Genomic DNA, 15983 nt, shown 5'->3' on the forward strand with positions numbered 1-15983 from the left:
AATCCCACCAAAATCCTCAGTGGAAATGATTCTTTCCCCTAAAACTATACTAGGGTTCTTTTTATTATTTTTTTTTTTTAAGGTTTATTCATTTTTGAGAGACAGAGTGTGAGCAGGGCAGGGGCAGAGAGAGAGACACACACAGAATCTGAAACAGGCTCCAGACTCTGAGCTGTCAGCGCAGAGACCGATTTGGGGCTCGAACCCATGAACCGTGAGATCATGACCTGAGCTGAAGTCAGACGCTTAACCTATGGAGCCACCCAGGTGCCCCTATACTGGGGTTCTGCACATGAAAAGGGGGAGTGGACTCAGGGGATGCAAAATGACAAATGTTTAACATATTCCTGCCCAGAAACGTCCTTAACTCCTGCCTCTTTCCTGCTCCACTTCTCCTAAATACTATTCTAATAAATTCCCTGCCTGCATAAGTGATCTCCTTGCTGCCACTCTTCACCCCAAAATCTTCCCACCCCACCACTAGTCATCTTCTAAAATACAAATCTGATTAGCCCAGCTCTGTTCCCTCCTAAAAACCTGTTATGGCTTCCCCATTGACCTTAGATAAAGGTGTGGGATTTTTTTTGTCTCAATTCAACTTTTATTACCCTCATTATACACAGATGTGTAAACAAAAGCTTTTTATCAGCTAACTACATGAAAAGATATATATTGTACGTAATTCATGTGATCCAATAAGGGCAAAAGCAGAGGACTAGAGTTTTCCCCTTAAGAAGAAAAAATTCAGATCTATGAAAAGGACAATGCTAGTTTTAAAAAACTGTGTTTACTTACAAGCATTCAGAATGTCAACCAAACAGCTGCAACTTTTTTTCCCCCCCAACTGCAGAATGAACAGAAAAACATTTCACAGAAGTTGCATCAAAAACAACTAAAGATGAAAAAACTACCATCCCCATGGATATCTAATTTGGGGCGTGCACCAACAAGAGCCTGCTTTAAATTCCCATGCCAATTTACAGCCTCCATACTGCACCTACCAAGGTTAGGAGCTACTGAAAATACCATGGGGATAAGGCTAGCTAAAGATGCGTTCAGTAGTGTGTAAACTCTATTTAAAAAAAAACAAACAAAAAAGAACAGCTGTAAATTTTTTTCTTTAAAAATAGTGAGTTCTGGGGGGTTAAATGCTTTATGGACATGGGAAAAAACTGCCCTAGAACCAACTTTTTCATCATCACCATCTCCTTACCTAACTTCTTTTTCTTATTTTTGGCCAGGATCACTCCCGTTTTTGCCGCATCAGCTTTCCTGTAGCTCAGTATGCAGCAATATCCTTTTTTCCTATCTTTTCCTTCAGCTTAGCAGCCTTCTTCTCATGAGGCTGCCTGTTATCTGCAGCAGTGCTATTCCACGTCCCTCCCAGGTCCTTCGCAACATCACCAATGGACAAGCCCAGATGTTCTCCTTTGATTTTTGGATGATACTCAGAACAAAACAAGATGAAGGCCAAAGGCCAATCTTGGATACACTGGGATCCTTGAACTTCCCTGTTATTTCCCCTGTAGGGGGGATGGATACAGGTTTTCATGTCTCATACTGAGCCTTGTTGGTCTTTACCTTGTCTTCAAATTTTCCTTTCTCTTTAGAAGACAAGTCTTCCACCTTTCTGAGCACTATTTAGAAAACTTTGAAAAGTTGACTGAAACATCTTTGCACTTTGTCTTGTGCTCCTCCTGGCAAGTTTGCAGAAAGAATGCATATGATGATGTTCTGCCTCTCAGAATCCCTCTTAGGATCTCCTTTGCTCCTGTTTCCCTATTTTTCCTCAGTGAGGCTCAGGTCACCCAGTGCCTGTCTGACTCTCAAGTGCCCTGGCTATTTCTGTGGAGCTCAATGTACTACACTGGCTGTCTAGGTAAAGTTATTAACATGACTTACAAGGCCCTTCTAAACTTTTACCTTCCCACGAAACTTCATTTTCTGTCGCTGCAGCTCTGCTGTTCCTCAAACATGTTCTCTGTGCCTTTGTACAGGTTATTCCCTTTTCCTGAAATACCCTTTTCACATTCTCTGTCTCTCAGGATCCCATACGTATTCATCTTTCAAAGATGGGCTCAGATGTTATCTGCTCATGGAACCTTCCTTAACAAGGCAGGATGAGTTGGTAACTCCCTCTTTTGTACTCTCATCATACCCAGTATGGGTTTAGATTACAGCCCTGAGCACGTTTTATTACTGCATTTGTTTACAAGTCTGTCTCCCCCACTAGATTGGGAGCTCCCTTCAAGAAGAGCCTCAGTTTTCCTCTGCTTCATTCTTCTAGTGCTTAGCACTGTGCCTAGAATGTAGGGTTCAGTGAATCTTAAGTGAACTATACAGAAAACTGAAGCCCAAAGAGGTTAAGTCACACACCTAGAAGAAGTAACCAACCTGATGGAGGGATTTGGAGAGAGAGATGTGATACATCAGATGGTGCTTTTTATAGTCTAGGCAGTTGCTAAGGACTGTTTGCCCCCCACCTCCCACCCATATACAGGGTGGTAGTCGCCTATTTATTCCCTTGGGAAATTTCCCTTTGGGAAAATTGGGCTCAAACTCAAATAGTCAGGAGAGATTTAAGTTAAAGAAGAGCAAGGCCTTCTTGTTCCTAGACAAAAAAAAGTGAGCTGACTCGGAATGCATGGACTTGACCTCTGGGGGCTTTTAAAAACAAGAGAGACTTTATCAGGAGGACTAATTTCCAAGTCCTGTTAGAAGTAGACAAATGTCCGAGTCTGAAGAGTCGGCCTCTTGAGGAGGCCCATATGGAGCAGAGGAACCAGCCAGAGAACTCCAGTGTCTCCAACCTTGTTCCCATTGAGCTCAAGGATGTTTGGGGGAGGGGAGACAGATGAGGGAGCCCTTGCTAATTAAGCCTCTACCCATGAGCGAATGTGAGGCTAATAAGGCAGCCCCATTCCAGGGCACCTCCACACCAAGCCAGCCGGTCTGCCTGTTTATTGCCCGTATGGAGATCATTAATGCCTCCTGACACTGGGGTCATTCCTGGGGTCAATCCCTGAGCCCGTTCTGCAAAACAAGGGGAAATGAACTTCCCAGCACATGTGGCTCAGGCTTGGCGGGGAGGGGGACTCCTGTCACCCCACACCTCAGCTCTGGGAGAGATCAGCACCCCAGGCTGTCAGACCCCCAACACAATCTTTCTCTGCCCAAACTGGACTCTGGGAAGGCACTCCTGGAGAAGGGTGAAGGGAGCCTTCGTCTGGGCCAGGACAACCCCCACTGAGGCTTTCCCAACCCACAGACAGACACTAATCCCCTGGCGACGGGCTGGGGTGGTGTCTGGGAGCTGCAGCTGCAGCTCGACAGGGGCCAGGCCCCGGCCGCAGGTGGCGGGAAGGCACAGGTCGGCGGCCACGTGGGCACTAGCGGCGACCTCTCCCCACCCTCACCCGCTTCCCCCCGCCCATCCGGTGGTGATTGGGCCCCTTACCCCTCCGGATCCAAGATGGAGTATGGGGCGGGGTTCCAGGCCAAGCAAAGCTGTGATTGGTGAAGCCCAGGCCTTTTGAGCTGAAGGACAGCCTCAGTAGCCACTCAGGAAGCTCCTGGAGGTGGTAGTGGGCGCCTAGCCGCTTTACTTCACACTTAAGCAACCAAGGCGGCCTCGCAAGTCCAAATCTCGCATCTTGGGAGGGGCCAGGGTTGGAACAAGGAACCCCGCCCGGGACGGGCCTCTGGGCAAATCCTTAACCGGCCTGGGGCCTCTTCCTCGGGAATGAGCAGAACTGGGAATGAGCTCCTACAGGCCCAGGAAGATGTCGAGAAAACCCCCAAATAACTTGAAGGAAATCAATAGGATTATGAAGTTAATGCCACAGTAGGCTGAGTGACAGTTACCAAATAATGACCTCAGGAGGACAAGGCTGAGGTTAAATGAGACCCAATAAATAAAGGGACGTGTTCAAAGGAGGAACTTCATTCAGAAAATACAGGGACATGGGGGTCTAGCATGGGGACTCCTCCCTGCCCTCCCCTTCTAGGGTCTGTTGAATTCTAGGCGAGCCACAGCCTTGCCTCCCAGAAATGCACACGGGGTCTGTGCCCTGTTCAGCGCCAGTGCTGGCATAGCTCTCAAGCTCAGGGCTCTTTGCATAGCTCCATCCGCCCAGCTTCCGTGGCTGAATGAGGGAATGGAAACTTACTGTGGAGGTCCGACCAGTTAACAGAGCCCCAGTATGCCTCTGACTCCTTAGAGACAGAGAAAGGACCAACTGCAGCAATAGGGGTTGAAGCTAGATGTTAGGAGGCACTTCCCAAACATTAGCTAGGTGGAGGGAGTTTATGAATCTTGGAAGCAAGGAAGAAGGCCTGTTATAGAGGATTTTATTTCAGATGAAAGCACACTTATCTTTATCCCCATTTGTGCCTGGGTTAGTGAACACTGCCTTTTTTTGGCCAATATGGTGTTACCAGCTAGAAAGGGCCATCAGTATGGTCTTTGCATAAGAAAAGTTTGTGGTACAGTCTGTGTATCCAGTGCTCTCCATTCCACTACCAAGTGTCCTGGTGAATGAGCAGCCTTTTGCATGAGTCCTGCTGACTCTTCCAGTGGCCAGGTTGGTGGGGTCAGTGGGAGGCAGAGCATGGTGTTTCTGGGACCATGAAGGATGTATTGTCTTTCTTTGGGGAGTCTAAAGAGAAACTAAGTCTTTAGTTTTTTAAAGAGAAACTAAGAGAAACTAGGTAGGTATTTTATTTTTTAGAAAATAAACAATAATGATAGCTAAGCTCTTGGGCTCTTGAGCCTTGGGTGTCCAATGACCTCTTTTCTTACTGTGAGACCTTGGGAGAGTCCTGTTTACAAAAATGAGAATAGTGTTATTATGTGTCAGGCAGTATTTTACACTCTTACAACAACCCAGTGGGGGAGGTATTAGTATCCTTGTTTAACAAGTGAAATGAACTTAGGTTAAATGACCATAGAGCAGCATATTTAAAAACATGGTCACTGAAGATCCAGACTAATTGGATTCAAATCCTGACTTTATTTCCTGGTTGTATGACCTTGGGTATATTACCCAATTTCTTCATCTGTTGAAATGAGGACTATGATAGTACTCACCTGATGAGGTGGTAAGGTTGAAATGAGGTTAAGCACATAAAGCTCTTAGATTCCTGTCAGACACATTGTAGGTGCTCAATAAACATTAGCTATTTTTGTGAGCCCTTCAAGCACAATTATCTATATGATAAATAGATACTTTCTACTGTCCCTTCAGGTGGCTGTTATTATCAAATTCATTTTACAGGTGAGGAAACAGGCTTAAAGCAGATCATATCGTAGGTCCCTCTGTTAACAGCCTGCTGATGACCTGCATTTAGGTTTTTTAACTCAAATTCCAAGGACGCTGTGGTAGCTCGTGTACTCTTTCATTCTTGAATCCTAATTTGTTTCAGCCCCTCATTCAAAGGGCTCAGTCGGTTAAGTATCTGACTCATGATTTTGGCTCAGGTCATGATCTCATGGTTTGTGGGACTGAGCCCCAAATCAGGCTCCAAGCTGACAGCACTGAACCTGCTTGGGATTCTCTCTGTCCCCCTCTCTCTGCTCCTCCCCACCTCACTCTCTGTCTCTAAGTCAATAAATTAATTAAAAACAAACAGACAAACAAACAAAAAAAACTCAGTGTGGCTGGGTGGCTCCATCAGTTAAGTGTCTGACTTCAGCTCTGGTCATGATCTCACCCACAGTTTGTGAGTTTGAGCCCCGCATAGGGCCTTCTGCTGTTAGCATGGAGCCTGCTTCAGCTCCTCTGTCCTCCTCTCTCTGCCCCTTCTCACCTTTTGTGTGCTTGCTTGTGCTCTCTCTCTCCTCTCTCTCTCTCTCTCTCTCAAAAATAAATAAACATTTGGAAAAGAAAAAAGAAAACCACTTGAGGACCCAAATTAAAAAAAAACCTTGGGGACCCAGTTTTGGATAGTGTGTGCTTGGGAAGAATAGAGGGCAGAAAGAGGAGGAAAGAAAAGGGAGGTTGGATAATGCAATAGATGCTCTGACTTAGGAATATTTTTTACCCAATATGACCCTAGCAGATATAACTTCCTCAGACAGGTAGTAAAATAAGTGTGTATTTCAGAGAAGTCTTACTGGAGGAAATGGAAAGAAGTAGCAGTGCAGGAGCATGTAGTGTAATGGGGGAGAAAGTCTGATCTGCGGAGAATCCACCTATGGATAAGGGCTCTGGAACAGAAGGCCTAGACTGCTAGCCCTGACTATACAAAACGCAAACTTGATCATTCATTCCTTATCTCTGTAGTGCCTCAACTGAGAGTTATAAGGGGGACTCACCTGTGCTATTGGTAAATCACTACCTCTGTCCTCAGTCCTGAGGGGGCTCAGACCAGCAGGGATCAGAGCAGCACAGTCCTCAGTTTCTTCTCACTGGAAGCTTCCTAATTCTCTTTGTGGGAGAAGGCCCGGGAGGCCAGGGTGAGAGATCAGGTGAGCAGAACTGCACCTGTGGTAGGAGGGAAAGCCCCTGAAGCAGCTGCCACCTACTACCCATTCCCCTTGCTCCATCCTCCAATTTCCAGAAGGAGCTCAAGCTCCTGCTTCCACTACCCCAGTTGCCTTAGCTTGATAAACCCAATGGGATGTGGGCTGGAAAATCTAGAACCAAGATTTGGGGCTACTCGGTAACAATAAAGTCATAGGGGACAAGTGAATTCCCTGCTTCCTCACCCATCTTTTCCCTTTTGGGGACTTACTAAGGACCCCCAGGCCTTAGATCATAGCACACACTAAATAACATGGCTGGGAAGGGGATGTGGAGGAATTTTGTGTCCTGGAGTTGAATGGGAAGGTATGTGCAAATGCACAAGGACACACGTTCAGATATGTATCTGTCATTATGGAGTGCCTAAGGACTCACTCAACACTGAGCTGGGACCTTTACACATGTCTCTGGAGTGTATTTGGCTGTAAGTAACAGAGACCCAGACTAACAACGATGCAAAGAAATAGGGTTTATTTTTCTCACGTTATAAGAAGCAGTTTGACACTGGTCTACTGGCTCAGTGATGCCATCAGGAACCCAGGCTCTTTCTTTTTGTTCTGATATCCTTAGCGTATTGGCCTTCATCCTTGCATCAGGGTCTCTAGAGAGTGAGAATGCCAAGGATCTCATCTACAGGAGAAAAGATTATGTTTTCCCCTTCATCCAGAAAGCAAAAAATTCCTTCCCAACCTTCCTCTTGCCAGTCTTCTGCCCAGGCCTCATTGGCCAACATTGGATCATGTGCCCACTGCTAGCTACAAGAGAGACTAGGAAAGCAGGGAACAGGATTTCCATGATTGACATACAGCAGTGATTTTCAGCTTTGATCCTATCCTCAAAGATTCTGACTCAGTGGGTCTGGGGTGGGTCTTGACATTGGTATTTACTAAATACTCCAAAAGCTTTTCTTTTCTTTTCTTTTTTTAAAAATTTTTTAATTGTAATTTGCTTTTCACCACACTGTGGAGCCAGCTGAAGTAGTCATCCTCAACAAGCCTCCCCTCCCCTCTGGATAAGCCACGTTACTGCACTGACTGGGATTCTCAGGTTTATCCTGCAGCCCCTGCTCCCCTTGGGGTTGATTAATTAGGAAGTTTGCAGGTTATTCATTAGTGAATTTGCAGTTAGTAATTGGTTAGCCAATCAGTTGACTAACTAATAGAACTAATAAACTTACCAATTAGTTGGCCTTTCCTTTTTATGTGTCTGACACATAGTGAGCACTCACTTACATGGTAAGCATAGTAAGGACTTTGGATGAATGAATCCATAAAATGGAGATAAAATGGAATTAATACAGCATCTGATGAGATAGTAGTTGTGAAACCACTTCGTAAATATCAAGGCACTATACAGACATAAGAATAAAAGTTGACAAAAGAAACTACTTTAAAATTTAGGGCCAGGAGAAAGTTTGTTCCCCACCCTTCACCAAAAACATACTGTTTCCACATTTCTGAAATGGAGAACTACATTTTGCCCTGCTGCTGATAAGCCAGATTTTGTTCTCAATTATAGCAACTTTGTCAACGCTTAGTGATAGCATGTATTCTTTCTCCTTGATCCTAGTTCACCTTTATACTTCTATTTTTATTAGCTTATTTTGGTTATAAACCACCTCAAGCCTTTTTGGAAAAGAAGTGGGATAAAAGAAATTTTAGAAATACTTGGGAACTAACATATTAGCTATCCTACCACATGTCAGGAATTTATATGCATTAACTTAGCCAAAATTCACAATAAGCTAGTGGGTCCATGTGATTATCTCCATTTTATTTAAGTGTTAAGGGACATGCCCAAGGTCACACAGTTGCTAAATGATGAGCCAGGTTTCAAAACCACGGTGAGCCTGACACCAAACCTGAGGGCTTTCCCCTCAGCCAACCCAAGCCAGTGTGATAGATGCTTGGTTATGGTCAACTATTTGCTTAGCTAGTTGAGGAGAATTTTTATACTTTGAACTCCTCAAATCCATTTTGGAAGAACAAAAACAAAAACACTGGTCTTTTTCTTTCCTCCCACAGGCCATTTATCTGCCCATTTCCTATTATTTTATGTACTACTAAGAAGGAAAAAAAATACCAATTAAACTACAACACTACAAGGAATTAAATACCTTTGATTCTAAGATGTCAAAATTTCAAAGATGTCAAAACGTTAAAAAGAAATGTATGTGTTAATCAGTGAAAGAAAGAATTCCATTCTACTAACGGGGAATGTGTATACAAAACCTCCCTTTCTCTCTTACTTGCTGGCTGGTTTGCCCCTTCCTTTTCATTGCCAAAACCTTGCCTGTCCCTTGCATATCTCATTTTTCCATGTCATCATGAACTAGTTGATACTGATTTGGAGTATCTCCTGTGAATCTCCAGAAAGACTTGCACTTACAGAAAGTCTCCATTCTAGTTTCTTTAAAGAGCAACACTAGATGGTCTCATTATGAACTTCCTCCAATGATTGTCAACAAATTCTTTCCAGAGTCTGGCCTAAATGTAGTCTTCCCATGGTATCTGGTGATTCACTGCCCTCCCTGTTCACCATTCCATACAGTAGTTGGTTGGTTAGTCTGTACACTATTTATTTGCAAGGGATTTCCCTACAGGTTGTTGGAGAGGGCATGGGAGGGGGCTTGGGAGCAGAAGCTGAGACATGTCATCCAGTCCTCCCTAACACAGGAAACATGACTCCCCAGGCATCTCTGAAACACCAGGGCCTTTCCTTTCTCCACTCCAGAAGAAGGCAGGATTGGAGGAAGATTAAGCTTCTCCATCCCTTAGACCTTACTTCCCCTTCCTGGTTCAGGATTCCATCAGACAAATTGTGCAGGGAAGATGGGGTAGTGGAATCTGGTATTGCTAAGGGTGATAGGGATTCTTGAGCAGTGAGCCCATTGTGGAGATGGGTTCCCAGGCTCCTGACAGCAGCAGCTGGCTTTTCTGAGTTGGTATTTTGCCTCCTCCTTTGAGTGCAGGGTAGTGGGAGAGGCATTGATGTTGGCTTTCCATTTCCTAGCATTAGAAAAGGGACAGATCCATCCAAGGAAGGAATTTCCCTGTCCTATTTCCTTCCATCTGATTTTGAGGTAAAAATCTGGATAGGAACAGAAGCTGATTGGAACTATTGGGGGCACCAGTGGAGGAAACGATGCAGCCCATGCTGAGGAGCAAGGAGCTAATTTGGGTATTCTATTGACAGGGGACTCCGGGCCCTTTGGGATAGGTGGGCAGACCTAGCCTTGCCTCAGTATTCTGGGCATGTAACAGGCTGTGAGTCTTGGGCATGGACTGGGGTCCACATGGCTCTGTCTGCCTGTGGAGCTCAAGGGTCCTGTGGAGAGGTACAGACAGACATAAAGAAATAGAGGTAAGTGGAGACAGAGGGAGTGGAGAGTCAGAAGTTGGTCAGGGAGGTCTAGGCAGTGAGGGGGCCTCACTTTCTGACTTTCTGAGGCACAGAGGCCGGGTAGCTCCCAGTGCAGTGGTCTCAGCTTCCTAGACTGGGGCAGGGATTGGGCTTCCTCGTCAGCTTTCTGGGATCTTGAGGCTGCTGGCGGAGTCTTGGCCCTCACCGCTGCAGTTTCGCCCAGAGACTCTGCCAAGCCCTGGCACCTTGAAGCCTGGGCCTCGGCTCGGATTCAGAAGCCGGCCCGGCTGCCGCCGCTCAGGCCTGGCGGCCCGGCCTCCTCCCCGCCTGAGCGAAGGGCCTGCCCTCACCCGTGACCTCCGCGGGCCGACTCCGAGGCGCGCCAGGCCGGGTCCGGCGGCCGCTGTCCGCCTGGCCGGGACAAGCAGGGGCCGGTGAGCAGAGGGGCCGCGCCCTGGCCGTCGCGCCCGCGCCCAGAGCCCGGGAGCAGGAGCGCGCGGGCCGGAGCGCGTAGGTGTGAGAATGTGTGAGGGGCATGGTCTGTGGACGAGTGCGGGGCTGTGGGGCGCTGTGCGCCTGCCTCCCGGGACGTGGGCTTACCGAGCCGCTGCGTGCACCGTTGGGAGCGGGTCTCGGACCGCGGGGTGTGCGGGCGCGGAGCCCGCGGCCTGGGGCTCGGCGGAGGGCGGCTGTCTGCAAGTGGGCCCCCGGCCCGACCAGGCCGGGCCGGGCCGCGCCCCAGTGTGCGGGCCGCGCTGCGGCTCCGGGCGTTCGGTCCTGGTTGTCGAGTCTCCGTGCGAGCCGTGCGGCACCGCCAGGCCGCTCTGCCTCTTCCCGCCCCTCTAATCTAAACCATGCGGGGATCCCTGTCCCAGCCAGGCCTGCCGGGCCGAGGGCCGCAGGGAGGGCACCGAGCCACGCGGTGGGGGAGCGCGCGGCCAGCTCGGGGCTCGGGGTCCTGGGGCCGCGGAGCCAAGGGACCCTAGAGCCCCCCTCCCCGGGGGGCGGCGGGCGCAGACTGATTGACAGCGGCGACGTCAGCGCAGGGGGGTGGCGGCCCCGGAGGGAGGGAGGAAGGAGGAGGGAGCTGAGGCCCCAAAGTGCAGCCTCGGAGATCAAGGGCCCGCTCCAGAGTCAGGATGTGTCGGGCCCCGAGGGCGCGGCGGGCAACGGGACACTGACCCAGCGGTCCCGAGTCGGTGCCCAGGCCGTCCTGTGCCACTCGGACCCGAGCCTGCAGTGAACCTCGGCGGCAGGCGCCTCCGCATGCTGCAGCGCAGTTAGGGTGAGTGTGGGTTCCGGCGGGGATGGGGGTGAGCCGGGCGTGCGGGACAGGGGCCACCCCGAGCCCAGCGTTAGGCTGCAGGGTTGAGGAGAGTGAACTGGGAAAGAGGCGAGTAACGGGACGGGGGTAAGAACCTCAGGGAAAGGCAAGGCTGCAGGATGGTGCCGCGATGTGCTTCAGATCAGGCTGCCGCCTCGGCCCTACTTCCAGCGGTTTGGGGCGCGAGCCCTCATCTCCACCGAGTAACAGGATGAATTGGGTCTAGGGACCCAAGGGCAAAGAAACAACAGCGCCAGAGCCAAAAGAACATGGTTAAGCTGCGACTAGAGGAAGGTTGTCTTGAAACTGGTGTTTGCAGAATAAGAAAGGCCAAGGAAGAGGGCCCGGGTGCTCGAGGCGATATGGATGAAGAAATGTGTGATCGGAACCCTGGACTTCAGAGCCTTTGATGCAACGGGCTCGTCAAAATTAAAGCAAGGAGCATTGTATATAAATAATTATCAATGATCAGGAAGTATCTGAATGTGAGCAATTACCAAAGAAACAGGGCTAAGTGGAAAACTAATATAGCACTCACACTTTAAAACAACAGTAAAATAATAGTCACTTTCAGAACCAAGCGAAAATTGTAATCACAAACTTAAAAGGATCATAGACAAAGTAACTCCAAATATAGGAACAATGTGATAAGAACCATTGTATTAAAATCAATAGTAAAAATAAAATAAAATAAAATCAATAGTGATACTATAGGAAATAGTAACAAATGATAAAACTGTAGGAAAAGGGTAAACAATTAAAAACACTATTAAGGGACATACTAATATTAGTAGTATTGATGGAGTATTATATATAATTTATTATTGATACTATTATGAATTATTATAATAAATATTAACCAAAATCTTTAGAGCAATGCTAATATAAACAAAGACAGCAACAAGAATTGCTGAAATAATATGACAATTTATGACCAACATATTAATAGTCCCAGCAACATTATAAATAATGGTAGAGTAACAAGAAGTATCGTACCAATGTGATGAAAAATAATCAGAGTATTAAGAACTACAGCAATATCACAAATTATGACAAAGTAACAAGGAGTAATGATGTGATGAAAAATAACCAGCGAATTAAGATTGTAACGTTACAAATAATGACAAAGTAACAAGATATTGTAACGATGTGATGAAGAATACCTGGAGTATTGTGAACAATTCTAACAAAACAAATAATGATAAAATAACAAGAAGTATTATAAGGATGTGAAGAAAACTAACATCTATATTGAGAACAACGATATTACAAGTTATGGTAAATAATAAGTTATTGAAACTGTGACAAAGTACAGAGACTGAGGAGCCAGCAACAGAAGCATTTTAGGGGTACGGAATAAAAATTAAAATAACAAAAGATTAACATGACCTGCTGGAATACTATATTTAGTAATTACCTAGATATTAGTAACTGTGTCACTAATGTACCAGGAAGCCCTAGAATGATGGAGCAGAGACCAGAGAGCAACAACATATTTAATAATGATGAATTAACAAATCAAACCAGTACTTTAAATATACAGTGTTAAAAATAAAAGGTTCTAATAATTTATGTGATATTTTTAATGCTATCGAGCTGACCCGAATACTGCTCTCATAATAGAGATAATTAAAATATTTAAAATAATACAAAATGTTAATTTCCCCAGTGCAAGAAAAATATCACCAGTAACTTAGAGTAAAGAGGAAAATGCTGTTCTCCTTAGAAAGCGAGTTGGTTGAAAGCGACGGACGGAGCGAAAGCGCGCCGAGCCGGCCGGCGCGTCCGCGAAGGGGTCCGCGAGAGGGGCGAGCGCGATGGGCTGCGGCCCTCGGGCTCGGGCTGATGTGGAACGCGGCTGTACAGTGCGCCGAGGCTCGGGGTCCGAGGGGAACGAAGGGGACGGCCAGTCTGGGCCAGTCCAGAGGGAAGGAAAGGAAATTAGGGGGGAGCCCCATCGAGGGCGAGGGCCAGCTGTCGCGATGTCGAGATGTGTCTCCGCGGCTGAGAGAAAAGGAAGAGGTGAAGCCCGCGGAGTGGAAGGAGAGCACCACGCTGCGCTCGTCCCAGGTGGGAGCGGTGGGACCCGCGTCAGTGGATGCCGGCCGCGGACGTGCTTAGTGCCCAGGACTGAGAGGGCCGGGCATGAGCCAGAAGGCGGCCCTGCACGGCTCCGGGTGCGACAAGTGCTCCGTAGAGGACCCGGTGGCCAAAACAGCATCGCGCCAGGCGGCGCGTCTTCCTGCCCCCGTGGTCTGCCGCGCTTGTGACCAGCCGATGGCCCGCGCCCATCCCTCTGACCCCAGATACAGTCCGGACCAGCGTCTTGGGCCAGGGCGTGCAACTACCCTGGTCGCGCAATGTCCCCTTGCCTGGGGGCTCTGAGTTTCCTAGGCTCCGCTGGAACCAGCACGTGGCCCAAGGCCGGTACTGGGGCTGGCCATGCCGGGCAAGACTTGTTTCCTGCTGCCTGTGGACCAAGGACTGGGAGGGCTGTCAGCTTTATCTTTATGGGCTTTTCCCAGCCCTACTGGCCCAGGCCCCTTTTTTATCTCCCTCTGTTGCACTTGGCTTGTTTACTTTGTGAGGCCCTGGGAGCCGATGTCTAGGACCTGGGATGGGGAAACCAGTAGGCAGGATGGCCAGAGGCCTGGGCCTTGGGATGCTCAGGGAGATCCAGGAGAGAACAGAAAGAAGACAGGAGGAAGGGGGAACACTCTTCCACAAGAGAGGCAGCCAGGCACATAGAAAGCCGCACCAGACCCAAAAGAAGGGAGAAGAGCAGGGAGGTGGAAAGAAGCAGATATAATGCAGGGTTGCATCCATGATGGAGGCAGGAAAAGCAGGTTCTGCAGCCTTGGACAGCCTGGTGGCTAGTTCTAGACTCTTGGGGAAGGATAGCTGTGCTGGAGAGGGGGGAGGGGTGGGGTGGGCAGGACTAGGTTGTGTCTGTGAACTGGACCCACCCAACTGGCCTGGTCCTTAGCTGGGAAGGGTCTGGATCCTTTGCCCCAAAGCAGAGCCCTTTGGACTGAGGGAGCCAGCGAATGTGAATATATGGGCAAGGCTGGGGGGCCCCTGGCTGAATTCAGGGCCTAAATCAGAGCTGCCCTGGGACAGTGTGGCTGCTTGAGTGACTAGAAGACTCTGTGTGGGTGCTTGTGTCTGGGTGTGAAGTGTGTACCTGTGTGAATGACACACAGGGTGTCTGTGGGAGTGGGAATGTGCAGGAGTGAAAGCCTTTGGCTCAGGGAGGCTCTACCTGACTGCTGTCTAAGGGAGTGGGTGAGGGCAGATGGGTGAGCAGGAGCCTGAGGCCCTGCTCTGCAGGTGTGGAGCCCCAGGAGCCTGGGCCCTGCCTCCTGGTTTCACTGTCCTGGCTGCCCTGGGCCAAGAGTGAGCCTGGACCCCAATTATTAGGAAACTTCGAAGAGAGACCCAGGCCTCAGGCTCCCCTGGCGCCCAGCAGGAGGGAGGGACTGGGGGTGCAGCTGGGGCAATGCCGAGAGGGCGGTCCTTCCCCCAGACCTGCTCATCACACAGCCCCACACCCAGAGGCAGGCAGACCTTGAACCGCACACAGACCCTCCCAAGTCCAGACCCCAGACGGTGGAGGCGACGGTCCTGCCCTCCGCATTTTCTCCCTCCCCCAGCTCAGAAGGGGGCGGTGTCCACGTGCGCCAGGGCGACCTTCCCGCCCGGCCCCGAAGTCCCCTGGCTGGGCTGGAGCGAGCTGCTGGGCCTCTGGCGAGTGTGGACCTGGGCATGTGACTCGGTGTGTGCTGTGCCCGCAGGAGATGCTGCAGGATAAGGGCCTGTCGGAGAGCGAGGAGGCCTTCCGGGCCCCGGGCTCGGCGCTCGGCGAGGCCAGCGCTTCCAACGCCGCCAACAACCCCGAGCCCGCGCTGGCCGCGCCGGGCCTCAGCGGAGCCGCGCTCGGCAGCCCCCCGGGCCCAGGCGCCGACGCCGCCGCCGCCGCTGCCGCCGCCGAGCAGGTAGGGCCGCGCTGGCCGTCGGGCAGAGGTCGGGCGTCGGTCTGTCTGCAGGGCAGCCTGCGTCTGCCAATCCGCCCCACTGAGGACAAGACTCGCTTCCCGGGGGACCTGGCTGCGTCCTGGACTGCGCGTTCTGCTCCGCTGGGCAGGGCTCCCGCTCTTTGCCTTTCGTCCCTCTTCTGCTTCGCTCCCTTGGGGCTACTAGGGGACAGGCTGGGGAGGGGACCCTTATGGCAGCGGGGCGAGCCCGGGCCAAGTGTCCGGCTCCGACGACGCTGAGAGGGCGTGGGCGAAAGAAAGCCTGGCATCGGGAGGGAAGAACAGATCCCGGTCGTGTGCGAGCGGGAGCCGCCGCGGGGACGTCGCTGAGAGGGTCACACTGACAATCTGATGATCAAAATGAAAGGAATCCGTCTGTGCGCACCCTCGGCCTGCGTGGGTCTGCGTAGAGTCTGAGGGTGCGCGAGTCTGGCCGCAGGGGCGTTTGTCCCTCCCGTGTCTGTGTGTGTCGGCAAGCCTGTGGCTGTGTCCCGCCACGTGGAGTGTTTATGTTTGTGTAGTGTGTCATCTACCCTGGCAAGGTCAGCATGTGTCCTTTGCGGACCATCTATAGGTGCAGCTCCGAAGGAGTGGGTTTCAGCTACTGATTAAATTTTGAAAAATTCACCAGTGGTACAGGATAATTTTATGAAACGAAATCTTGAGGCATGGGCTTTGGGGGCTGGCAGGACTCTGCACAGTTCCTTGGGCCTGTGTTCTCCGTTCTGTGGGCTCCGC

At 49.8% G+C, this 15983-nt stretch overlaps 1 protein-coding gene and 1 pseudogene across 2 annotated transcripts in view; one reads left to right on the forward strand and one right to left on the reverse strand.

Annotated features, from left to right (window-relative positions):
- Positions 1 to 1219: 1219 nt before the first annotated feature.
- Positions 1220 to 10424, reverse strand: LOC147574224 (high mobility group protein B1-like 1; annotated as a pseudogene).
- A 402-nt stretch (positions 10425 to 10826) lies between these two features.
- TBX4 (T-box transcription factor 4) overlaps positions 10827 to 15983 on the forward strand; it is a 31842-nt gene continuing 26685 nt past the window's right edge. The window contains exons 1-2 of one of the 2 annotated variants that reach the window (XM_025916422.2): positions 10827 to 11172; positions 15006 to 15206. In XM_025916422.2, the coding sequence (XP_025772207.1) occupies positions 15009 to 15206 (198 nt within the window). In that variant the 5' untranslated portion in view covers positions 10827 to 11172; positions 15006 to 15008. The remainder of the gene's footprint in view (positions 11173 to 15005; positions 15207 to 15983) is intronic. The other variant, XM_025916414.2, reaches the window with a different exon arrangement.

Source organism: Puma concolor, chromosome E1 (assembly GCF_028749965.1).
Source record: "Puma concolor isolate L17-30 chromosome E1, mPumCon1.1.hap2, whole genome shotgun sequence".
Taxonomy (NCBI): Eukaryota; Metazoa; Chordata; class Mammalia; order Carnivora; family Felidae; genus Puma; species Puma concolor.